Source organism: Marmota monax, unplaced genomic scaffold (assembly GCF_021218885.2).
Source record: "Marmota monax isolate L192 unplaced genomic scaffold, Marmota_monax_Labrador192_F-V1.1 WCK01_AAM20220418_F8-fsc00078, whole genome shotgun sequence".
Lineage (NCBI taxonomy): Eukaryota > Metazoa > Chordata > Mammalia > Rodentia > Sciuridae > Marmota > Marmota monax.
Genome location: NW_026694865.1, coordinates 6,114,341 through 6,141,791, shown reverse-complemented (window position 1 = coordinate 6,141,791; position 27,451 = coordinate 6,114,341). Strand labels below are relative to the sequence as shown.

The 27,451-nt window shown below is 38.5% G+C and overlaps 1 protein-coding gene across 1 annotated transcript in view; it reads right to left on the bottom strand.

The window, feature by feature from the left end:
* Nucleotides 1–12,515, bottom strand: part of Clpx (caseinolytic mitochondrial matrix peptidase chaperone subunit X) — a 37,406-nt gene extending 24,891 nt beyond the window's left edge. Inside the window, exons 1-3 of the mRNA XM_046426594.2 lie at nucleotides 12,231–12,515; nucleotides 6,192–6,352; nucleotides 5,527–5,644 (exon numbers count right to left, since the gene is read on the bottom strand). Coding sequence (XP_046282550.1) covers nucleotides 5,527–5,644; nucleotides 6,192–6,352; nucleotides 12,231–12,309 — 358 coding nt within the window. The 5' untranslated portion in view covers nucleotides 12,310–12,515. The remainder of the gene's footprint in view (nucleotides 1–5,526; nucleotides 5,645–6,191; nucleotides 6,353–12,230) is intronic.
* Between the last annotated feature and the right edge of the window lie 14,936 nt (nucleotides 12,516–27,451).

The window sequence follows — 27,451 nt, the reverse complement described above, 5'->3', positions numbered from 1 at the left end:
AAAAATTCAAATCTAAGTGTTTACATACAAAAATTCATAGGAGCAGCCACATTTATTCATTTACATTATCTACTGTTGCTTCTGCACTTCAATTGCAGAGTAGAATAGTTGTAACAGAGACCAAATGTCCCATACAGCCTAAAATATTTACTATTTGGCCTTATACAGTAAAAATTTGTTGACTTTTGCTATACAACATTTAAAAGAAAAAACTACCCACAGAAAGAATACTTGCAAATCATGTATCTGGATATGGGTCTAGCATCAAAAATATATGAAGAACTCTTCAACAAGAAGATAAGCCAATTTTTAAATGGAGAAAGGATTTAAATAGCTATTCTTCCAAAAAAGATACACAAATGGCCAATAATCACATGAAAAAATTATGATCATCATTAGTCACCAGGGAAATACAAATTAAAAACCACCATTGAATATTATTAAACAGCCACTATGAATAAAAAGTAAGCAGTAAAGAAGATGTGGAGAAACTGGAATCTTCATATACTGATCAATTGTAAGATGGCACAAATGCTGTAGAAAACAGTCTGGCAATTCTATAAAAACTAAACAGTTACCAGCTGACTCAGAAATTCCATTCCTATCTACCCAAAAGAAGTAAAAATGTATGTCCACACAAAAACTTATGCATGAATGTTCATAGAAACATTACTCACAATAGCCAATGAGAAGAAACAATCCAAATGTTCATTAAAAGATGCATGGCTAAAAATGGGATATTTTCAGCCACAAAAGACAATGAGGGGCTGGGGTTGTGGCTTAGCAGTAGAATGCTCACCTAGCACATGCGAGGCGCTGGGTTCGATCCTCAGACCATATAAAAATAAATAAATAAAGGTACTTTGTCCAGCTACAACTAAAAAAATAATAATAATACATATTTTTTTAAAAAGACAATGAAATATGGGGCTGGGGTTATGGCTCAGTGGTAGAGCACTTGTTTTGCATGCATGAGGCACTGGGTTCGATCCTCAGCACCACATAAAAATAAATAAAGATATACATATATATAAAAAGACAATGAAATATTGATACATGCCACAACTGGGATGAACCTTGAAAATATGCTAACTGAAAGAAACCAGACAAAAATGCCATCTATTGTATAATACCACTATGAAATATCCAGAACAAATTCAGAGACAGAAACTAGGTTAATGGTTGCCATGGCTAGGAGGAGAGGAAGGTGAAAAATGACTACTAAGAGCTATGAGATTTCTTTCTGGGATGATGAAAATGTTCTGGAATTAGAGAATTCATTGTACAACTTAGGAATATATTATATTAGTCACTGAACTGTATGTTTTAAAATGATGAATTGTATCATATGTAAATGAATTAAAAATCTTAAAAGTGAAAGAATGAAGCCTACATGTATTAATATATATTATTCTCAAAACATTGCTTTTAGGGGGTCTGGGGATATAGCTCAGTTGGTAGACTGCTTGCCTTGCATGTATAAGGCCCTGTGTTCAAATCCCACCACCACCAAAAAAAAAAAGTATTATCTGATGTCAATATATGAAGGGATTACAAATACGATATGAACCTCTCTTAAGAAGGCATAAATTAATTGCTGCTTAAGATACTATAGAGAATGTATCTCTTTAATAAGAAGTTTGCCTAAAAGAATTCCAGAAAGACAAAACATTGCTTTTAGTGAAGAGAAGCAATTTGCAAAATATATGAAAAACAGACCACTTATATTTTTTCAAAAAGCATTATGTTCAATAAAGATATATTTCCAAAACCTTAACTTTATCTATAATGTCTAATTTTTTAAAAGGAGATTATATATATGTATTTAAGTAATTTAAAATAATGAAAAAAATTTTTTTAAATTTTTTTTAGTTGTAGATGGACACAATATTTTTATTTATTTTTATGTGGTGCTAAGGATTGAATCCAGTGCCTCACACGTGCAAGGCAGGCGCTCTACCACTGAACTACAGCTCCAGCCCCTGAAAAAAATTTTTAAATGAACAATTACCTAAATGAGCCATTCACAAAGGAATTACAAGTGACCAAAAAGCAAGAAAAAAGATGTTTACATACTTACTAGTATATAAGTGAAGATTTAAACAAAATAACCTGAGACCAAACAAAACTCTTTAGGATGAAGATGACACAGGTTTTAATGTGTACACACAAGTTTTAATGTGTACACACAGGTCCTTGGCATTCAAAAAAGACACATTCTGAAGAGATTTTTTATTGTGGGTAGGCAAAAACAAGAGAAGAAAGGTTTGTTATACTCCAAGGCCTGTAAGTAAAGCTCCAAGGAGAGGAGACGGTGATAGTCATCTGTATTTTCTGAGCCTGGCAGTTATATGACTCAACAGTTGTTTGCTTGGTAAATTATGTATAAGTGCAAACTCTTCTTTTTACTCTTTTCTTTCATATTTTCTACTTCCAAGTCCCCACCTCCAATTAGAATTCCCAAAGGAAATAAGCCTCAGCTTTGAATTGATTATAGTAAAGTAGTGTCTCCACCCTTGGTCTGACTGTTAAACACAGATTTGAGGACCCCTCTCAACATCTACAGAATCTTAATCTCTAGGGAAGAAGCCTTGAAATCTCTGTTTAAAAGTTACCCACGGTGGTTAATTACAAACTGGCAAGTTTTGAAAACATAAAAGAGAAATATTTAATCCCAAGAGGAGCTAGTTTACCCCTAAAGAATCTTCAGTTGGTAAGAATGTATGGGGTAGAAACTTCTGAAAAGCAAATTTTCACTGCTATGTGAACTAAAGCCTCAGCTTCTTCATTTATAAAAATGAAGATATTTTCTGGCTTAAGAAAAGTGAGGTTGCAAGATAAAATTATATATGTTGCATTTACTAAATTTAGTCTCTTTCTTGGCATTTACTAAATTTAGCCTCTTTCCCTTCTACTCTGAGAAATTATTCTTTGGGTCTATAAAGATTGAACTTGTTCCCTGAAAAAAGAAGAAAAGAAATTATTTCCTGATTAAAATATACATGAAATTGTTCCAATAAATAAACTGAGCAATTCTCAGATTCTAGAATTGTAGTATATCACATTTTGTGTGTGTGTGTTTCTGGGAACTGAACTCAGGGCCTTATGCATGTGAGGCAAGCACTCTACTTACTGAGCTATATCCCCAGACCCTCACATCAATTTTTTTTTTTTTTTAGAAACTTTTATCATTTGGTTCTACCACTTTCATTGTATATGGCAATCCAAATTAAATCATTCAGTCTGCTTTTTCTGTTTTGCCAGGCAAAAACCACAAAGATCTCTGTTACTCCAGCTATGAAATGGAATCACTTTAAAAGTCTTTCCAAAACTGGGACTGGGGATTTTGTTTAGCAGCAGAATACTCGATTAGCATGCTCAAGGCCATGGATTCAATCCCCAGCACCACAAAAAAGAAAAAAAAAAGGGGGGGCGGGTTCAAAACTGTAAAAACATGCTATGTATAGTACTCTTTCATATGGTGGTCAATTAATACTAATGGTAAATGTGAAATGGTAATTAAAGCCTCAATATTAGGGTTACAACATGGAGAATCTTCTCTAGCTAATCACAAAAAGTGAGAGTCCTACCAAACCCAGCCATCGACTTTTTTTTTTTAACCAATGAACCGTACAGAAAGCTGACATAGTCACACAGTGTAATTTACCCTTGAGTCATTACTTCAATTCTAAACCATACGGCAATGAGTTAATTGATTATTTGATAGATTAAAGAAAACATCTGCCAGCCATGGTGACACATGCCTGTCATCCCAGTGGCTTGGGAGGCTGAGGCAGGAGGATCGCGGATTCAAAAGTCAGCTCAGCAACTTAGCAAGCTCCAAACAACTTAGCAAGACCCTGTCTCAAAATAAAAAATAAAAAGAGCTGGAGATGTGGCTCAGTGGTTAAGCACCCTTGGGTTCAATCCCTAATACCAATAAATAAATAAATAAATAAATAAATAAACAAACAGAAAAATATCTGTACTAGCACCTTTGTATTTCAGACACTAACAGCAAAAGTTGAATAGTTGATCTCTCCCTTCTCTTGAATGAATCATTAATAAATATCTGACACTTCCTAGAATTAAGGGCTTACTCCTCTAGAGAGTTCAGAGAAGGAAATTACCTTAATATTTGAATGACTGATCTCTTAGTTAATGAAATGTTTAATAGTTATTTGAAAAATGTTATAATAAATATAGAGTAAGTTGGGCTGGAGTTGTAGCTCAGCAGGAGAGTACTTGCCTAGCACATGCAAGACCCTGGGTTCGATCCTCAGCACCACATAAAAATAAATAAAAGTATTGTGTCCAACTACAACTAAAAAATAAACATTTACTAAAATAAATATAGAGTAAGTCTTGGTTTTCCTATAACTCAATGATTGCATACATGAACACTAAAAAAAATCCAAATTTAAAATAATACACAGAATCAAAATAAAGATTTGGAGGGGTACTGGGATTGAACCTAGAGGTGTTTTATCACTGAGCTCCATCCCCAGTCCTTTTTTTTTTAATGGGGGCAGGGGTGGTGGTGGTACCGGGGATTTAACTCAGGGGCACTTGACCACGAGCCACATCCCTAGCTGTATTTGTAAAATGTTATAATAAATATAGAGTAAGATGGGCTGCAGTTGTAGTTGGGCTGGAGTTGTAAAATTTTGTATTTTATTTAGAGACAGGGTCTCACTGAGTTGCTTAATGTGTTGCTTTTGCTGAGGCTGTCTTTGAACTCACAATCCTGCTGCCGCAGCCTCCCAAGCCCCTGGGATTACAGGCATGCGCCACCACACCCAGCCCCAGCCTTTTTTATTTCCATTTTGAGACAGGGTCTCACTAAGTTGCTGAGGCTGGTCTTGGGGTTGCAATCTTCTTATCTCAGCCTGCCCAGTTGCTGGGATTACAGGCAGGCACCATCACACCTAACAAGAAACAAATATTTTTCTTAAATTCTTTTTTTTTTTTTTTAAAGAGAAAGGAAGAAAGGAAGAGAGGGAGGAAGGAATATGCTCCCAGAGAGAAAGGTCTAGGTCTCCATCCCTCTCTTAGAGAGACAGAGAGAATTTTAATATTTATTTTTTAGTTTTTCGGCGAACACAACATCTTTGTTTATATGTGGTGCTGAGGATCGAACCCGGGCCGCACGCATGCCAAGCAAGCGCACTACCGCTTAAGCCACATCCCCAGCCCTTTCTTAAATTCTTATACCACAACACAAAGTACTAAAAGCATTAGTGAGTTTTAGTATCTGGTGAACATTTAGAGAATCACCTAAGCTCAGAAGCAAAATAACTTTGGTATATATAATGTATATATTTCTATATATCTAATGACTTAAAAGGAAGGGAGGGGCCGGAGTTGTAGCTCAGTGGTAAAGCACTTGCCTCATATGTGTGAGGCACTGGGTTCAATTCCTAGCACACATATAAATAAGCAAGTAAAATAAAGGTCCATCAATAACTAAAAAATATTAAAAAAAAAAAAGAAGGGGAAAAGAAAAACATTAGAAGTAATACTTACACACAAAGGTCTCTACATGTGTGCATAAGTCACCACATTTAGGACAGCGCAGCTGGTTTCCACCTTTCCCAGAATTCCCAGAGCCTGATTTTTTACTGCTGCCCTCACTCACCGACTTCTAATGTTTGTGGAGGAGGAAAAAAGATTGTCAGATTATTAGTTTCAGGCAATCATTTTATATATACCTTAAATATAAGTGATGTAGCTTATAATTAATCTTATAATTTTTACAATTCCTAGAATGGAATTATCAGCATAGTTATATCCTTACTATCATTAGTTATCAAAAAAGCTATTTACCACAAAAATCAAAACACGTGTATTAATCTGTTGTTTTTTTTTTTACCCAGTATGTGCAACCATGTATAATAAAGAGTTTTCTTTCGATGACTCAATAAGCAATAGAGGAAAATTGTATTTCAGACAGTTACTGACACTGACAGTAAAAGTAGAAGAGTTATGCAGCTTCTACTACAAGGCAATATAAACCCAGAGGTTATACAGTACTATTATTATATTTAACTATTAAATGAGGGGAAAATGGGGCTATGGATGTTGTTCCACAGTACAGCACTTTCCCAACATGCCCAAAGCACTGGGTTCAACCTCTACCACTACAGGGGGAAAAAAATTTACATGGTTTTCAATAAAAATAAAACAATTACCTTATTTCCATCTCCAGAGCCATCTTTATTTGTCCCATCTTTTGAGGCAAAGTATGCTGGTGTTTCTGAAAAGGTTCTTAGAGGAGCTCGGCGCAGAATCTGAGTTTCAAAGGTCCCAAACCTTCCTAAAACTGGTACGTGAATGCGACTACATGAAATACCTGAAAATAAAAGGAAATCTATCAGTTTACCTAACCAAATATTGACATGCCGTAATAAATCCCCTGGAAACAAAAGTCCTTGAGCATAAAAGAGGCAGAAAAGTTAGTTTTCACAGCAATAGTACACACTAATAAAGAAAACAGTGAGTGATACCATCAGAGACCAAAGTCCTCTCAAAAAACAACCAGACCATAGCCTCTGAAAGACTCTTAGTAAGCAAAGAAATTGTTTCTGGTTCCATCCTTTCAAAGTGAGGTAAGACACCCCCCACCTTTGTATAACAATGTGTGGCTCTTTTAAAATGTGAAAGGAGTTCAACATCTGCTTTACCTGGAGGTTTTATTAAAAGACCATTTGTGCCCTATATTTTTATATAAATAAGCATGTGAGAGCAACAGCTGTCTGTGTCTTTGATTACATGGGGGTAATATATAAGACAAAGTAAACAAATTTCAATTATTCTTTTTAAAAATTAGGTGTTATTCCACTTATGAGGTACTTACTAGTCAAAGTTATAGAAATAGCAAAAGGAATGGTGGCTGTTGGGGACTGAAAGAACTGAAAGTTATTGTATCAATGGTTATAGAGTTTTAGTTTTACAAGAAAAGAGTTATGGTGATGGCTGTACAACATTGTGAATGTACTTAATTGGAGGAAAAACAGTTTAATGTACTATTCATTAAAGCATCCATATTAATGAAATATTTCAATATAAAGCATTGAGCAAACTAATCTGGGAGTTTTAATCCTTTTTGTGCCATGAATCTCTTTGGAAGTATGATGTAGCCTTTGGATTGATCTCTTTCCAGAATAATGTTTTTTAAATGCATAAAGTATAGAACAAAAGAAATTAATTATACTGAAGTACTTATCAAATTATTTTTTTGGACTAGGAATATGGCTCAGTGATTAGCATGCACAAGGCCCTGGGTTAGGTCCTTAGCACCACTGGAAGAAAAAAAGAACTTAAAATATGCTTCTTTATTTACAAAATTAAATAAGCTCTAACAGTTCTTTTAATAACTACTATGATTTTGAAGTAATAAAAAGTACAAACAATATTTTGAGATATCAGCGACTATAATGTGATATGAAAATACTTGAGATTTTGAGTAATGACAAATTCACAAATACTTCTAAGACTACTGTGATTTGTTGCTATATTCATAATTGAAGGAAATACTATATTTCAGTTAGAGACTACTGAAAACAAAGTTCACAAAATCTCTGAATCCTGTTCATAGACCCCTTGGGAACCATGAACTTCAGGTGAAGAACCCCTGAAAGCCAAAAAAGGTATGTATTTTTGTAAAGTATATTTTGCAAGACTACTTGGCAACAATGATAAAAGCCAGTTAAAAGTTAAACTATTTACAAAACTTCTGTCATGCAGATAAAGCTTTCTGAGTTTCAGGACAACTGCTTTTAAAAATAAGTATTAGAATTAGGCACACCCAATTTAGGGCTATTAAAAAATAGAAGTAGAAGGGTAGTTTACTCAATTTTATACTTGACTCTTGAACTAAGGAGTCTCCAAAAACATAAAAATGATTAATCTTAAATACATGAATGTTTTAAGAAATAGTGTGAAAGAATTAAAAATTACCATCTATTTTAGTGCAAGTGTGTAACAGTTGGTGAAATAGTAAATCAAGTTAAATTCTTGCTCAAAAACTTGGTCTTTGGCTGGGCACAGTGGCACATGCCTGTAATCCCAACTACTCAGGAGGCTGAGACAGGAGGATCACAAGTTTGAGTAACTTTGTGAGACCCTGTCTTAGAATAAAAAAATAAAGAAGGGTCGGAGATGTAACTCAGTGGTAGAGCACACCCCTGGGTTCAACCCCCCAGTATCACAAAACAAAAACAAAATGGTCTCTAATTTCTAACACAAATTGAAAAAAATTTTTTTCAACAATAACTCAAAAATAATAACAGCAACTTAACAGATGTTTTCCCCATTTATTTTTTTTAATATTTATTTTTTGATTGTAATTGGACACAATACCTTTATTTTTTTAATTTATTTTTTTATGTGGTGCTGAAGATCGAACCCAAGGCCTCGCATGTGATAGGAGAGCGCTCCACCACTGAGCCACAATCCCAGCCCAATTTTCCCCATTTATTAATCTCAAATTTCCATTTTATGCTCAAACTATTGTTTCGGGAGCTCTGAATATTTTTAATAAAGTAATATCTTTCCTCACGTTTAAAAATGTTTGATGGGGGGCTGGAGTTGTGGCTCGGTGGTAGAGCGCTTGCCTAGCATGTGTGAGGCCCTGGGTTTGATTCTCAGCACTGCATATAAATAAAGGTCCATCAGTAGCTAAAAAAAAAAAAATTTTTTTTTAAATGTTTGATGGATTTTCATTAAAGACATTCTGCTACCCAAGAAAAATCTTCGACCTTGTTTTTTTTTTTTTTTGTGTGTGTGTAGAGTCAGGGATTGAACCTGGCCCCCATACATGCTAGGCAAGTGCTCTGCCACCAAGTCACACCCCCAGCCAGAGAAATCTTAAAAAAACTTTTGTAGAAACCAGACACACTGGCACCCACCTGTAATCCCAGAGGCTAGGGAGACTGAAACAGAAGGATCACAAGTTTGAAACCAGCCTCAGCAATTTAGCAAGACCCTAAGCAACTTAGCAAGACCTGGTCTCAAAATTAAACATAAAAAGGGCCAGGATATGGCTCAGTGGTTCAGCACCCCTAGTTCAATTCCCAGTACCAAAAAAAGTTTTGTGAGAGACTCTGGATTCAATTCCAAGCCCTGCAGGAGGTGGAGGGTCTTTTACAATGCCAGAAATAAAGATGCTCCCTCGTTTATTCAGTTTGCCTTATTTAATTTGTATTATATTAGAGTGGAAAGAGAATTAAAATCTAGCTCAAATGTGAAATAAGCTAGACTCAGAAAATCAAGGGTGAATATTTTATCTCACGTGCGGAAGCTACAGAGGAAAAAAAAAAGAAGGAATAAAAAAGGATCTCACTAAAAATCAAAAGACCAATAAAGTAAAGGAAGATTGAAAGGGAAGGAGAGAGCAAAGGGAATACCTGAGGAACAAAATTGACCAAATTATGCTACGTCCACATATATATGACTATATCACAATGAATCCCGCTTTTATGTATAACTATAACGCACTAATTTAAAAAATAATAATAGGGGCTAGGCATATAGCTCACAAGGATGTTTGCCTAGCATGCACAAAGCCTTGGGTTCAATCCTCAGTACCACAAAAACAACAATAATGATAATAATAACAATAAAAAAGAAGGCCAGTAGAGGAGGTATCTGGGGGAGTGAAATTGATCAAATTATATTAGATGCATGCATAAATATGTCACATTGACTCCCACTATGATGTACAATTATAATGTACCAACAAAACAAAATCTAGCTAAAAGTTTCAAGATAGGTCCATTCCGTAACTATTATGAAAATTATATACGCTAACATACTTGAGTTCTTCACTTACACCCTACATTTCTAGTCTTAAAACAGCCAAATTCAGACCAAGCACTGTCATTCAAAAAGTTTTTAAATGGAATCAAGCATTTCTTAATGCACATATTTGGAATGCAATGTGATCTCATATATGCAAAATATATTAAATATACATCACAACTGGAAACACTAGCAAAAAATTTTTAAATTTGTACTTTACTATAGCTTTCATATTCAAAGAGAATAGTGCAGAAAAACACATTAAATTTGGTATACATAGCTCATCAGGAAAAGAAAACAGATCCAGTATCAAATACAACAAATTACTAAGCTTTCAAACTATCATTTGAAAAATTTTAAGTATAGCTTGGTAGGCCCATGGAACTAGAAACTATTTCAGAAGTTCTGAAATTACCACTTCTATTCTTAACTCTTTGAACTAAGAATTCTCCCACCATCTCATTAGAAAATTATAAGTATTTTGATGAGAAATTCTTAACTCTAATGTGTATAAGAAAAAATAATAAAATTTAATCCTGATTTTTCTCTTTCCCCTCTTCCTCTTTCCAAGAATTTCAAATAAAAACAATCCTCCTGGTATTAAGTCCCCTTTCTTGTAGGCTATATATAGAGACTTTCTACAATAAAAAATAAACATTTCAGTCACATGTGGTGTTGCACACCTGTAGACCCAGCACTCAGGAGGCTGGGGTAGGATCACTTGTACTGGAGTTAAAACCAGCCACTTCATTAGGGAAAACATAGCCATTTCATTAGGGAGAAAAAAAATTACGTAGTTAAAGCTTGGGAAAGTCTTAAATGTGTAAACCATCTGCCCATTTCATAAAAATATTAAATTCTATGATACTGGGTGCTGTCTCATATTTGAAGCTTAGTTTACTCCTTTTCAGTGAAAACAATAGTTCTATATTTCTGAAACCCCCTGGCAACTTATATTAATGGATACAGAAATAGATAATAAGCCATTGTGTTGATTTACCTTGTTGATGTATTTAAATTTTAAGGAAAAACAGTGACGGGTTTGAAATAAATAATTGCCTGTCCTGTGATTCATAGTTTTCAAGGACTCCTGACTAGAACAGATCAAAAACTTTTTCAAAGCAGCTCTGGGGCTATCTTTGTTCTATCTTTTAAAGAAATCTTGCTTTCTATGCTAAAAAAAAAAAAAAAAAAAATAGTGCCCCTGCCCAAAAAGAATACCAAAATACTTTATACACGCTAGAAATGCTATTACTGTCTGCTCCACCACATTTAAACATGAGGGTAAAGACTTATTCAACCACCTCCAGCATCAAAACGTCCTGACACATAATAGGCCTTCAACAAATGTATGTCAAATAAGTTAAAAACATCCATCATTTTCAAATGTTTATAAATATTTAACATACTTTACTATAGCTTTCATATTCATTTATATATCACTTTACAAAATGCTTCTGCCCACATTACTCTATGTAATAAACTGCCAGGATAGATAGACATTTAGTAAACAATAAAGTTATAATTAACCAAAAAATTAGGAAAGGGGGAGTTTTATTTATCCAAGGATCATAAACCGACAAAATAAAAAACGAGACGAATTAGTCTGGAAGTTAGTGACAATAACAGGTTCTAGCCTCAAAGATTTGAGGAAGAGAAAGATGGGTTCTTTTTCCGGAATTTCTTGGCTCAAGTGCCATTCTTTCGCAGCTCCTGATAAACAGAGAGGAGAGGTAAACATGAGCCACTCTAAAGATATCAAGACTCAAGTTCGGGGAAGCCAGCAAACGACTGCTGGTATGCACAAATATTCCAAAAAGAATTCCACCGGTAGTTTCCCCCATCTCCCCGGCTGCTTTCCTGCGGGCCCCGGGCTTTGCCTGGCGCCGGGAAGTATTGCGAGCTCTGTTTATGTCCGGGTGTTGACCGCCGCACAATGACACCTCGAGTGTTGCGCGGCCTGCGTCCGGACGTCCAGCTGGGCGCCTCGCGAGACCCCAAAGTGACAGCCCCTCACTCTTGCCCTCCCGGTGCCCCCGACAGCCCAAGGGAGACTCGGCCAGACTCCGGAAGAGAAGCTGCTTTCATAGTCGGCGGCCCCCGAAAGGACCGAGTGGGGTCTCAGGACACTTTTTAATGAGAGGAGCATTTTTGTGCCTCATCCAGAGTTCAGACCCCAAACTCTGGAGGCCCGAAAGCGAGCGGTCAGGCAAGAACACAAGGATTTTCTTCAAATTCGAGAAACACCTTCTCCAGAGACTGGTAGAGAGAGCCCCATCCCAAGGGAAAGTGTGGGTGGGTGCTGAGTAGAGCGCCTCACAACTCGCAACCCGCGAGTGAGAAACGCCTCGGGCCCTCCCCAGGGTCCCCACCCGCCTCAGGTCCACGCTCCCAGGACCGAGGGCTCAGACATGGGACTACTTCATTACCTCTCTGCGCGGAGGCGAGCGAGGTGGTGATGAGCCGAGCGGCGGCCGCGCCGCAGGTACAAGCACCGCAGCTGGACATCTCTACTGGGCCTAGGCCGGGGCTTCGCCCCTTGCTGACCTCTGGATCTCAGCAGTCGGGCTCCTACTCGCGGGGCGCGCTGACTTGGTCCTGAACTGTCCCGCCGGCCCAAGGCCCAGTGCAGGGTTCACCCGCCTGTCAGCCAGGCCTTCGGGCTCTTGGTCTCCCACCGCTGTCTACTCACTACAGTAGACACTTATACCCCCTCCCTTTCCCTCCACCCCCCCACCCCCCGCCTACCGGGCCCGGGGAGCGTGCGCGCGCCTGCGTCCTAGGCCCTGGGAGGGGGCGTGGGCACGCGCCGCGTGTGCGTGCGTGAGACACCAACGTGAGGCGAGGAAAGGGGGTGGTGACCTGGGCGCCAATGAGCGCCCTACGGCAAGCGCCTAGCCCCAACTGTCCCAACGCGGAGTTTTGGCGCCTGCCCCTTCATTCCAGAGTTGAAGAGAGACACCGAGTGCTGCCATGCCAGGAGTTGCCTCAACTTGTTAAGCTCTTCTCCTGGTCATTTTCAATGGTGGAAGGGAAGGTCAAAATAAGGCAGGTGGCTTGGGGAGCGGGGTGGACGGCGTTGAGTGTGTAGCTCAGCCGTAGAGAGTTCTGCAGAGCGTGCACGAGGCCCCGAGTTCAATCCTCGTTGCTCCCCACACTCAAAATAAAGTGAACTGGCAGCTTTTAGCCATTCCATAAATTCCTTCCCTCCTGGATTCCGTATCCTGTGTTCTTTGTCTTCTTATCCTTATTTTCCTTGATAGTGGCATGGGCGTGGTAATTTTACCTAATTCCCACTCCCACAACTGTTAAGGTGATAGCACCTCTTGCTCCTTCAGGCCTAGTGTTGGTAATGCTTTCAGCTGTTGCTAGTGCTTGAGTTCTTTACAGTTTTTCGAAGGTTTTAAAAATCTGATCACACCCTTAAGTCCCTTAAATCAGTCTCTTCATTAATCCCTCTTTTATTACCCTTTGGGTGCAGTCTGTAGGGCCTGCTTACTCTGGACAGCTAAAGCACATCAACCTGCTGCACTAGGTAGAGGATGGTGAGAAATGAAGGAGGCCAGTCTTCTATCTAGGCTGGTGCCATACTAATTATTTATCTTGTATATAAGAATCTGATCAACTCTGAACCCCAGAGTAATTGCTAGGTGAGCTTGAATGCCTTTAGTTCTGAGCTTTGGGGAGAGAGGAGTGGAGAGACTCAAACTGAGGCCAACACCAAGGCATACAAGTCAGTTAGCCCTCATCAGTGTCTCACGAGAAAAATGTGACTTCTAGTTTCCTGGGTCTGGCTATGAAAAGGGGCACTGGTCTTGGCCCAGGTCACACAGTTCTTTTTCTTTTGGGGCACTGACTCCTGCTACTTCCTCAGCTTAAAGTGGAAAACACCAGAAGAGAGCCCAAGCCTTCATTCAGCAAGACCTGATCATTCCCCAGCTACCTTAAGAATTTTGAGAGATGAGAGACTTCAGAGTTCCCTTAACCCAGTATTTTCATTTGTTTACTTATGTGGTACTGAGGATTGAACCTAGGGCCTTGTAGGTGCTAGGCAAGTGCTCTGCCCTTTTTCATTTTGAGACAGTGTCTTCCTAAGGCTGGCCTCAAACTTGGGATCCTCCTGCTTCATCCTCCCAAGTAGCTGGATTAAAGAATGCACCAACACACCCAGCTGCATCCAGTGTTTTCAAACTGTGTTACTAGAATATCGCAGGAGCTATATAGCTCAGTTGTCATCGTGAGGGCATCAAGTAGATGGGCCTCCTCTGCCTTCTACCCCACACCATCCCAAAGTCAACCAGAGAATCTCTGTTTTTATCTGTTCCATTTATTTGGGGTTTTGTTTGACAACAGAGTTTTTCTGTTTTGAAACAATGTTTGAAATTCATTGATTGTGGGACATTCTTTCAGGAATGAGCCAGGAGGGCCAATTTAAATTCTGTGCATCCCACCCCACCTTCTCTTTTTCAATTACATGTATGCACATTTCTTTCTCATTATAGAAATAAAGAAGAGATTGTTTGCCAACATCTATAGATGGCTATAAAGCAAGCTGAATAAAAGTGTAGTTAGGTCAAAGCCCAGTTGGGGACACCACTGCTCCAGGAAGCCTTCTCTCTATCTGTTCTAGGGACTTCTTCATTCAGTCAACAAATATTTACTGAGCATCAGTTACATACCAGGTGCTGAGCAAATAGAACTGAGCAAATAAAAATGTACCTTTTCTCATGGAGCTTCCATTCTAACGGGGAAAGACAGGACTATAAGTAAAATAAAAATATATACCAGTGGTATTATGTGGTAATATCTTTATATGTTGTATAATATATATTATTCCCAGAATGACTGAGCATTGGATTTGATTTATGGGTTGATGTTTTGTATGTTTAGCGTTGTGTTTCCAACTGAAGAGTGAGCTCTTTGAAAGCAGGTACTTCATTATATACTTCGGACTGAATCCATAGTACTAATTCCATAAATATTTGGATTGAGTCCCAACCATAGTTTTTGTTTACTGGGATGGGATGGTCATATATCCTACACATAAGCAGAGCAAATTTCAATTGACAAAGAGGTATTGGTAGACGTATTCTAAGTATTCTAGAAACTTATTTACAAGGTTTAATGCAAGTGACTGAGTGTCGAGGAAGGAAGTCCCTGGGGTTGCCTGATTAACAGTGTAAACTTTGCCCTAGAAAGTACAAAACAAAGTCAGCTGTACACAACTTAGGTTAACCTTTCCTCAGCCATGTGACCAAGAGTCATGTGGCTTTGGCATTGGGCTGGTGGTGATTTCATGACTCAGGCAACACAAATTTGGTAGTTTCAGTGCATCCTCTAAAAATGTGCTCTGACAAGTCAGAATACCTGGACTATCGGGATTACCTCCCAAGAAACCTGTATTGGATCATACTTTGTATTAGGTTCTTGGATGATAACAAGCCTTATAGCGGTATTCAAACTGGGGAACTTATACTATGGGATTCCCAGGAAGTATATGAGCACAGATGGGTGTCAAGTTTAAATAAAATAACATCTGTGTGGGAAATGGTTCAAACGTTAAGGACCATTCTTTGGCAACTACTTGAATGTTTGACATAGGAACGTGTTCCATTTTACATGTATATATTCCCTGACCTGGGACAGGTCATTTCTCCAGGGTATATCTGAGTAGCCATAAGATGGAGCAGAGCTTGGGGTCTAGACAAAGAGTAATGGAGCTCCAGAGACATCCTAGGACTTCTGTCTCACTTGGCATTGCATGAATAACCTCTAGTCAGATTTCCATCTGATCATCCTCTCAAGTTCTGGATTCAGAGCACAGGGCCATTTGAGATTTTCCTTGTAATAAAGTAGATTCTCTGTCAGGAAAATGATGGCAAATACCAGTGGTTACATTCTCTTTTTTTCCCCAGTGGTTACATTCTTATCAGTTCTTTGAAACAGAACATTTTCATATCACACATACATTAAGCTTTTAGGTTGATGATGCTTGAAAGAGAAAGTCAGAGCTGGGGATGTGGCTCAAGCTCAGGCTCGCACTCGCCTGGCATGCGTGCGGCCCAGGTTCGATCCTCAGCACCACATACAAAGATGTTGTGTCCGCCGAAAACTAAAAAAATAAAATAAAATATTAAGAAAAAAAAAGAAAGAGAAAGTCAAGTGCAGTTTTCCCTTAAATAGTTTTACTGGAGGAACTGACTCCTTCTCTTGAGTTATTTACCTTTTGTGAACTACCTAACTGAAGGCACATAGCTTTTAGTGTCTTCATTCTATGCAAAACTAATTTTTTGTTTTATGCTTGATTCTACCTCCCAACATTGTGAATGAGTTTCTCCAAGAAATATTTTTACAGATCAGATGAAGAAACAGGTACATTAAAAGGCAAGAACTTGATCAGGGTCACATAGCAAGCAGAAAGAAAATATAGCTCAATCTTTTGATTTTAAAACTGAATTTTTCATTCTTTTCTGACTCAAGACTCCTTTCAATAAACATAAAAATCTCATCCTCTCCACCAGAAATTCTGGCACTGCCTTCCTGAGAGCCCTCATTCTGCTGGAAATCATTGTATCTTCTTTTTTTAATTTTTATATTTTTTAGTTGTCAATTGGTCTTTTTATTTATTTATATGCAGTACTGAGGATTGAACCCAGGGCCTCACACATGCCATGCAAGTGCTCTACCACTGAGCCAAGACTCCAGCCCCTCATTGTATCTTCTGAATAAAAACATTTCTTTTTGATGGCTAAACTATTCCTTTATATCATCAGACATTAATCATCCCTGGCAAGATGTAAATATAAATGTTAAGGCACTCAATATTTATATTTTAAACAATAAGGACAGAAGCCAGGTGCAGTGGTGCATTCCTGTAATCCCAAGCAACTCAGATCTTTCTTCTGAGGCAGAAGGATCACAAGTTCTACTCCAGCCTGAACAATTTAGAAACACGCTGTCTCAAAAATAAAATGTAGGCCAGGTATGGTGGTACATGCCTGTTACACTAGTGGCTCAGGAGGCTGAGACAGGAGGATCGAGAATTCAAAGCCAGCGTCAGCAAGGCCCTAAGCAACTCAGCGAGACTCTGTCTGTAAATAAAATTCAAAAAAGAGCTGAGGATGTGGCTTAGTGGTTAAGCACCCCTGGGTTCAATTCCCAGTACCAATTAACTAAATAAATTAATTAAATGTAGAAAAAGGATGAGGGAGAGGTGCTGGGGATGTTGCTCAGTGGTAGAGCACTTACCTAGCATGTACCAGACCCTGGGCTCAATCCCCAGTACTGCCAAAAAAAAAAAAAGATAGCCTGTAATTGGTGTGACATGCAAAATAATACTAAGCAACTTAGGAAGTCTTGTCTCAAAAAATAAAAGGTGTGTGGGGGGTGTAGTTCAGTAGTAGAGCAGCCCTGGTTCAATCCCCAGTACCAAAACAAAACAAAACAAAATGAAAAAACCTTTAGAAAACGTTTTCACATTCACATTCTCATCTGATTATCACAACCTGGTGAGATATTGTTGTTAGCAGCATTCCTGTCTCACAACTGAGAAAATAGACACAGAGGATTTAAGTGACTTGTCCATTGTAACAGGAAATCTGAAACTCAATCTCCATATGGGTTTCCATTGCTTCCCTATTTCCTCCTCCAAAAGCTGGTGAGATTTTTGGAGTTTGTGAATCTCAACCCTAAAATATTTTACTTTTAGGACTAAAAGGCCATCAATCCATTATGGCACTGATCCCCCCCCCATCTTCTCTTAAAGAATCCTGGGGTATTCTTGTAATCTAAGCCCTTACCCTCAAGATTTTGATAAAATAGTCTGGATTAAGGCTCAGGAATCTATTCTTTATTGCTAGAATTGTGAAATGCTAAAGTTTACTTGTCAAAGTGGACAAGGTGTATTTTCACTGTGGTGATGGAAGCCTGTGCCTTTATTTCTCAAGGTCTCTTCCTTAGGCTCCCTCCAGTTGCCACCACTTCCACAGGGAGTCGCTATCTAGCCTGGTAGCATAAGAAGACCACAGAGGGGGTGCTTATCATTCCCTTGTGCCAGTACTCAGTGCTGGCCTTATAAGATGAAGCCACGCCCCACCCCTATGCCACTGTCCTTCCTCTTGATGCTTTTAGGGAGATGGTCAGCAGATGGCACTAATTCATCATGGTTTCCCTTTGAATTGCTGGTGGAGGAGGCAAGGTTCTTGAAGCTAATTCTGTGGAATTTTTTGGTATATCTAATCTCGTAGCCAGTGCTGATAAATATTTGTTTGTATTCTCTAAAAGACACAGATGTTAGAGGTAGAATCCAGCTGAGTCACTTACCAGCTATGTGATTTTGGGCAAGTTAACTAATCTCATAAACCTGTTTTTTAACTCTAAAGTGAAGTGCCCTTGACCTAGGATAATGTGAGGAATAATTGATTCTTTAGTTCATAGTACATAGTACATGCTTAATAAATAATAAAGACTGTTCTGCTGTATAGTGCTGTACTTTATTGCCTTCCCTTTATGTCTTTGAAAAAATTTTGCTGGATATGGTGACTCACACCTGTAATCACAGCAGCTCTGGAGGCTCAGGTAGGAGGATCACAACTTTAAGGCAAGCTTCAGCAATTTAAGACCGTGTTCCAAAAATAAACAAACAAAAGTACTGGCAGTATAGCTCAGTGGCAAGTGCCACGCCCCACCCTCATGCCAAATATGAAATAAATATATTAATCAATCCCAAGTATGAAATAAATATATTAAGTAAATAAAAATACCTTTTTAGTAATGATTCTTAACTAGCTTATTGACCATCTCACCTGACTTCATTATACTATAGCATTACGAGAAATTTGCTTAATTTTAAATAAAAAACTCAGAGAGGTACAAAGAGAGAATGTAATTTGGTTTATAAGTCTTTCAATTTGCAACACACACCTACATTAACCATAATATTAGATAATAAAAGTGATATTTGCTTCAGTAAAAATTATAATCATTTATAAATGATTGCAAGCAATATTTATTTATACACAAGCACCTACTAGGCTGTGTATAAATAAATGTATAAATAAATAGCTGTGTATAAATAAATGCCTATGGGTAACAAGGAAATGAAAAGAGAAGGCTTCTGAGCCACCAAAATAGATGTTATAATGTTGGTACATCAGTGTTTATGCACTTTGCTAATTATCTTCAGATGCTTACTCTTAAATCTCTTTGCTATAAATATCTTTAAAACACAGATTTGGTCATATGGAATTAATTTAATTTAATTAAAACTATATGGATATATTTGTGTTTTTAGCCACCTGAAAAGAGAATTAATGGATTAAATAACAGAGCAAAAAACACTATCTAAAATACAGCATAGATAAAAAGAAATGGGGAATACTGAATGAAAAGATTTTGAATAGTTCCAGACAAAATGAAGAAGCAATATTTGAAGAGAGAAGAATCTTCCAAAACTGATGAAAAACATTTATGCCTACCTAGAGTATGTGAATTCATGATTTGGAAAACACAATGTTTACAAGACAGGATAATAAAAATAAATAAACAATAATTTAACAGTCAAATTCACAACACAAAAATAAAACAATATATTTTAAAATATCAAAGGAGAAAAAGTTCACTTACAAGGAAGTAACAAATCAAGAGCAAAATGGATGTGATGTTACTTAACAGTGACAGGGAGAGCTAGAGGTTAACTCTCAGCCTGGAGCCGGGTAGGGGCAAGATTATTTTCAATCATGAGGATGAAATAAAGACATTCCAGGTAACTAAAGATAGGTAGAACAAAGATGGAGTATTGAAACTTCCTGATTTCAAAGCTTACAAAATTACAATAATCCACTGGTACTATTTTAAGAATAGACACATAGAGCCAGGCATGTGGCACACACTTGTAATCCCAGTGACTTGGGAGGCTGAGACAGGAGGATCCAGGAGGATCACAAGTTTGAGGCCAGCCTAGCAACTCAGTGAGACTCTATTTCGGAAATTTTAAAAAGGAATAGGAAACAATGGTGCCACCTGTAATCCTAAAGGCTAGGGAGGCTGAGGCAGGAGGAACACATCAAAGCCACCCTAAGCAACTCAGGGAGACCCTGTCTCTAAATAAAATATTATAAAGGGCTGGGGATATAGCTCAGTGGTTAAGCTCCCCTGGTACCAAAAAAAAAAAAAAAAAGGCGGAGGGATGTATCTCAGTGGTAAAGTGTTCCTGGATTCAATTCCCAGTATAAAACACACTCTAGACATGTAGAACAAAGAATTGAATTATAACTCCAACGAGGCGGGGGGACCTTCACATTTACAGTCAATGATTTTCATCAGCAGTGCCAAGACCATTCAATGGAGAAAGAAGAGTTTTTCACCAAGAGTGCCAGGTCAACTAAATATCCACATCCAAAAGAATGAAGTGAGATCTTTACCTCATACCATGAACAAAAATTAAGTAAAAATGGTTCAAGGACAAATGTAACTTAAACTGTAAAACTCAGGAAAAAAAATAGGTGTAAATATTTATAACCTTGGAATAGGCAACAGTTTCTTGGACCAAAAGCATAAGCAACCAAAGAAAAAAATTATAGAGATCATCAAAATTCAAAATGTTCAGGTTGGGATTATAGCTCAGTGGTAGAGCATTTGCTTAGCATGTGTGAGGCACTGGGTTCAATCCTTGGCACATAAAAGTAAATAAATAAAATAAAGGTATTGTGTCTACCTACAACTAAAAAAATATTTTAAAAGATTTAAAATGTTCATGTTGCCAAAAGAAAAAACTATCAAGAAAGTGAAAAGATAAACTACAGAATGGGAAAAATATTTGCAAATAATGTGCTGATAAGGGTCCAGTATCATAATATATAAAGAACTCTTACAACTCAATAAAAGGACAACCTAATTTTTTAACTGGGCAAAGGATTTGAATAGACATTTCTCCAAAGAATATATGCAAATTATCAATTACCAATGAAAAGATGCTAAAAAAAAAGATTCTCAACATTACTAATTGTTGAGGGAAAGTAAGTCAAAATCATGATAAGATACCACTTCATAATCACCAGAAAGACCATAATTTTTAAAAATCAGAAGATATTAAGTGATGTTGAGGATGTAGAGAAATTAGAATCCTTATACATTGCTGGTGGGAATGTAAAATGGTACAACTGCCATGCAAAGCAATTTGGCAGTTCCTCAAAAATTAAACATAGAACTACCTATATAACCCAGCAATACTCTTGGGTATATATCTAAAGAGAATTGAAAACATATATTAATACTAATATTCTTCATAATAGGCAAGAAGTGGATATAACACTAATGTTGGTCAACTGATTAACAAATTGAATATGAAATAACCACACAGTGGAATATTATACAGCCATAAAAATGAATAGAATACTGATTGATACATGCTACAACATGCTGAACCTTGGAAGTATTCTGCCAAGTGAAAGAATCCAGACACAAAACCATGTATGTATGATTGCATTCATATGAAATGTCCAGAATAGGCAAATCCATAAAGACAGAAAGTAGTTGCCAGAGCCAAGGAAAGAGCAACAGGGAATAACTGTTAATGGGTGTAGGGTTTCTTTCTGAGATGAAAATATCTGAAATTAGAAAGTTATGATGGTTGCACAGCTTTGGCAATATACTAAAACTCACTGGATTGTGTACTTTAAAATGGTGAATTTTATGGTTTGTGAATTACATCACAAAAGAAAATTTTTAATGCAGTGCTGGGGACTGAACCCAGGCAGGGCCTCACACATGTCAGGCAAGTGCTCTACCACTGGGCTATATCCCCAGCCTAGTTTTTAAAATGTAATAGTTCTATCAGTAACACACCTTCACCAAATATATTCTTCGGGAAGAAGAAAAATGACCTTAAAAGCAAGATCTGAGTCGGGCGCAGTGTCAGGAGGTTGAGGCAGGAGGATCAAGAGTTCAAAGCCAGCCTGAGCAAATTAAGGAGCCGATAAGCAACTCAGTGAGACCTTGTCTCTAAATAAAATACAAATTGGGCTGGGGATATAGCTCAGGGGTCGAATGCCCCTGGGTTCAATCCCCAGTACCAAAAAAAAAAAAAGCAAGATCTGACAAAATAATCACATCTAAACAAACATGGTATAAAATAATAATAATAAGCTTATCTTGAAGGGTTTAAAAAACCTTATAGCAGGACAATTCACAATAGCTAAACTGTGGAACCAACCTAGATGCCCTTCAATAGATGAATGGATTTAAAAATGTGGCATATATACACAATGGAATATTACTCAGCAATAAAAGAGAATAAAATCATGGTATTTACAGGTAAATGGATGGAGTTAGAGAAGATAATGCTAAGTGAAGTTAGCCAATCCCAAAAAACCAAATACCAAATGTTCTCTCTGATATAAGGAGGCTGATTCATAGTGGGATAGGGAGAGGGAGCATGGGAGGAATAGACGAACTCTAGGATGGGCAGAAGGATTGGCGGGGAAGGGAGGGGGCATGGAGTTAGAAATGATGGTGGAACGTGATGGACATTATTATCCAAAGTATGTGTATGAAGACATGAATTGGTGTGAATATATTTTGTATACAACCAGAGATATGAAAAATTATGCTCTATATGTGTGAAAAGAATTGTAATGCATTCTGCTGTCATATAAATTTTTAAAAATTTAAAAATTATAAAAATTTACATATTATTTGGGGTGCAATTTTTGTTGAGTGTTAAAATAAGTAAGTTCAAAAGAAACACTAAAGGAATAGAAAAAGTGTGAAACTTTCAAATCAATGGAAGGAAAAAAACTGGACTAAGAAAGATATTACTCAGGGGGGCTGGGGATGTGGCTCAAGCGGTAGCGTGCTCACCTGGCATGTGTTCGGCCCAGGTTCGATCCTCAGCACCACATACAAACAAAGATGTTGTGTCCGCCGAAAACTAAAAAATAAATATTAAAAAGTTCTCTCTCTCTTAAAAAAAGAAAGAGGGGCTGGGGATGTGGCTCAAGCGGTAGCACGCTCGCCTGGCCTGGGTTCGATCCTCAGCACCACATACAAACAAAGATGTTGTGTCTGCCGAGAACTAAAAATAAATAAATAAATAAATAAATATTAAAATTCTCTATCTCTCTTTAAAAGAAAGAAAGAAAGAAAGAAAGAAAGATATTACTCAGCCAGGTGAAATGGTGCACACCTGTAACACCTGTAATCCTAGCAGCTCAGGAGGCTGAGACAAGAGAATCGAGAGTTCAAAGCCATCCTCAGCAAAAGCAGGGCACTAAGCAATTCAGTGAGACCCTGTCTCTAAATAAAATACAAAACAGGGCTGGGGACGTAGCTCGGTGGTCGAGTGCCAATCCTCAGTACTCCCCCCATCCCCAAAATCAGGTAAACACAAATCCAAATACATGTATAATAATTATGTATTTATTAAACTCATCAGTTAAAAGACAGATTGTCAAATTGGATAAAATAAACTAAAACTTAACTATAATACTGTTTACAAGGAACATATCATTAGGAAGACACAAAATATTTAAAATAAAAGATATAAAAATATAAAAAAGAGGGGCTAGGATTGTAGCTCAGTGGTAGAGCGCTTGCCTAGTATGTGTGACTCACTGGGTTCGATCCTCAGCACCACATTAAAAAAGTAAATAAACAAAATAAAGGTGTTGTATCCATCTATAACTAACTAACTAAATAAATAAAAGATATTTAAAAAGATAACACTGAATAAATACTAACCAAAAAATAGTGGGGGTGAACTGGGTATAGTGGCACACACCTGTAATCCCAGTGATACCACATCTCTAATAAAATATAAAAAGGGGCTAGGAATGTGGCTCAGTGGTTAAATGTCCCTGTGTTCAATCCCTGGTACAAAAAAATTTAAAAAGCATGTAAGACCAAAGAACAAAACTATAAAAAAATAAAAAATTCTAACTCATAAGAAGGCATGAACATTCAATACTTAATATATACCCATTAAAATATCCTCAAAATGTTTAACCCCCAAATTGAGGAATCAGAAAAGTTACCAAGGGTACCATCTAGTGGAAGATTTCAGCATACTCCTAATTTATTGAACAGAACATGAGCCCTGCACCCAATGCAAATTATAAAAATTGTTCAGGTAGTAAGTAATGAAGCCAGATTCAACAGATTTCAAAGAACAGGTATCACACAGATCTTATCTGATAAATTTAAAAATCCCACCTGTGCAATGGCACACACCTGTAATCCCAGTGACTTGGGAGGCTAAGGCAGGATGATCACAAATTCAAGACCAGCCTCAACAGCTTAGAGAGGCCCTAAGCAACTTAGAAAGACCGTGTCTCAAAATAAAAAATAAAAAGGCTGGTGATGTAGCTAAGTGATAAAGTGCTCCTGGGTTCAATCCTCAGTACCAAAAATAAATAAACAAAAATTCTTCCTGTTTGGAAATGAAAAACCCTAAACTCTCCACAACCCTACAGTGGTCTGCTCACTGAACACATGCTGAAGAATTTATCTTTTGGGGTGTCTCCTCAGCTCACAAGGACTCTTTCTCAGAATTGCTCTCACCTACCCAGCAGTATAAAGCACTGTCCTTTGTGCTGTTATGGTTTGGATCTGGAATGTCCCCTGAAGAGTTCATGTGTTGGGCAATGCAGCAATGATCAGAGGTGAAAAGCGTAGATCATGAGAGCTGTAATCCATTAGTGGATTGATCCATTTGGTGGATTAATAATTTGCATGGACTGCTGGCAGGAGAGGCATGGCTGGAGGGAGAGGATCACTGGAAGCTATGACCTTGGGGATTATATCTGTCCCTGAAATCTTTTTCTCTTTCCTTCCTTGCTGCCATGAACTGAGCAGCTTTCCTGTCACACCCTTCTGCCATGATCTTCTGCCTCATCTTGTACCCACAGCAATGGAATCAGCTGCCTGTGTACTGAGACCTTGGAAACAGTGAGTCGAACATAAACTTTTCCTCCTCTAAGTTGTTCTCCTCAGGTATTTTGGTCACAGTCACGAAAAGCTAACACATGTCCCCACCCCAAAGTAGACTAAAGTGCAGAGGTAAACTTCACTGAGGAGAACCAGATTCTCCCTCTTCTCAAGGAATCTGCTTAGATAACAGACATTGCCCTCTGTGGCCCACTCTGCCATGGCCTCAATTGATTGGACTAGAGGTGGAGCCCCAATTCAAACTGGACCGATCAGATTTAATCTTCAAGACAGATCATGAGAAGGATGCAAATATGATAACCATCTTCTATGTGCACAGAATGGAGAAGGCTAATTTATCAAGAACCAAGGATTCCTATATAGAGGAGTGAAAGGAAGAGAATGAAAGAGATTGCCAGAGAGAGAAATCTAGAAATAGGAGAGAGAAACAGAGAAGTCACATCAGACAGATAATCTGAGAAATAGGGCATAAAGAGCAAGATCAAGTTAGAGACTGAGAGGGCAGAAACCACTGAGTGTGAGGGAGAATAAGAGAATCAAAACCAGAGAGTGATGACCTGAATCCTGATGGCTCTGCAGTTCCGGACTCCAGTGGTTTCCTGAGGTTAGCTGGCATTGTGTTCCTGACTCATCATCAGAAGACTTCCATGGTGCAGGCCCCTCTCTACTTCTTGGCTGTAACCAGTTCTCTTTGTCTGAAACCCCACCCGCCCCTGCTCTGCTTCCAGTTTTGCTTAAATCCTCTCAATCCTTTCAGACTCTGATCTCTCTGGGACATCCTGGTGACATATTTCTCTGTCACCCCAGCTGCTAGAGCTCTGTGAACTCTTGAGAGCATTCTGTTTGAAAACACCCCTGCTCATAAGCAGAAGCAGCCCCTTGGGCCCCCTACCTTCCTGTCTGTGCCTTTCCTCCTGCTGTCAGACATCCATCCTCATACACTTCACACCTAGAAACGGGTGATCAGCCACTGTCCAGCAGGCTGCGACTGAAAACCCAGGGCTTTTCTGAGGTGAACATTTGTCCAGCAAGAATGCAGTCTACACAGAGAAAGGAATAACCTGAGAATCAGCACGGTTCTGAATCAAAGCCATCCTGGGAACTGTGCCCTTAACCTCACTGAAAACCATGAACAGGACTTTAGAGACCATCTAGTTTCTAATCTAGACCTGTCCCTTCATTCATAGGTGAGGAAATTGAGGTCTAGGGGAAAGTTGCACAGCCGGCAAGGAGCACATCTAGCTTTGGAAGCAAGACAAACATTAAGGAATTGGGTGTCATGAGCTCAGCTCAACAGGGTTTCCTCATCTGAAAGAAAAGTATCTGCCTGCCAGCCCCTCCCAGCCTCTATCTGCTTGTGCCCCTTGTTCCTGATAGCTGCACCATCAGCAAGCCAGATCCTAGCTATCATTCAGATGTCAAACTAGATGTCACTTCCTTTAAAAGCTCCCCGAATCACCACCTCATCCAAGTCGGGTGCCCCCACTTATAGGATATTTTCTATTATTTCATATACAAGTCCTGTCTACTTGCACTCATGGCCTGGTATCTAGCAGGCATTGGACATATGTCATGATGAGTGAAGAAAAAAGTCAGGTACTAGCTGATGCTGCTGGTTTCCATTTATTCAGGCTCTCAACTGAGAACAGCAAGGGAAGGGCATGGAGTGGAGACCCAGTCAGTCCACCTTCCCCCGAAATTCCTCTCTATGAGTTGGGAGGAACTGGTGGTCAGGTTGAGGCAGCATGTCCTCTGACTCCTGAAGCAGTCTGTGCTGCAAATAGCTGAATACTGACCCTTTTGCCTTGGCAGTCAATACCCCCCGCTGCCCCCATAAGCCATTAGTGAGAGCTATTCCCTGGAAGCAGTGGGACAGAAGAGAAATTTGGAAATAGGTCAAATTGCAATCAAAGACCATAAGGAAGCTGGACCTGGTGGCATATGCCATCAGGTATCTGTCATTGCAGCTACTTGAGAGGCTGAGGCTGGAGGATTGCTTAAGCCCAGGAGTTGGAGACCACCCTGAGCAATATAGTGAGACCCTGTCTCTAAATAAATGAATTGATAAATACATACCACTAGAACTAGCCATGCCTGTGCTCACTTTCTCAATGATCTTTGGGATGGACTGTTCAACCACAGAATTTCTTTTTTTTTTTTTTAGAGAGAGAATTTTTTAATATTTATTTATTTATTTTTTTAGTTTTCAGTGGACACAACATCTTTATTTTATTTTTACGTGGTGCTAAGGATCGAACCCAGTGCCCCGCACATGGCAGGCAAGCGAGTTACCGCTTGAGCCACATCCCCAGCCCCTCAACCACAGAATTTCTGATTACAAACTCAACTCCTAGGGACTGGGCAGATGTTGATTTAAGAGTACAATTCTGGGGCTGGGGTTGTGGTTCAGTGGTAGAGCACTTGCCTAGCATGCGTGAGGCACTGGGTTCAATCCCCAGCACCACTAAAACAAACTAAATAAAATAAAGGTATTGTGTCCATCTACAGCTAAAAATTTTTAAAAAAGAATTCAATTCTGGCCCGGTGTGGTGATGCATGCCTGTAATCCTCAGTGGGAGGCTGAGGCAGGAAGATCATGAGTTCAAAGCCAGCCTCTGCAAAAGCGAGGCACAAGCAATTCAGTGAGATTCTGTCTCTAAATAAAATACAAAATAGGCTAGGGATGTGGCTCAGTGGTCAAGTGCCC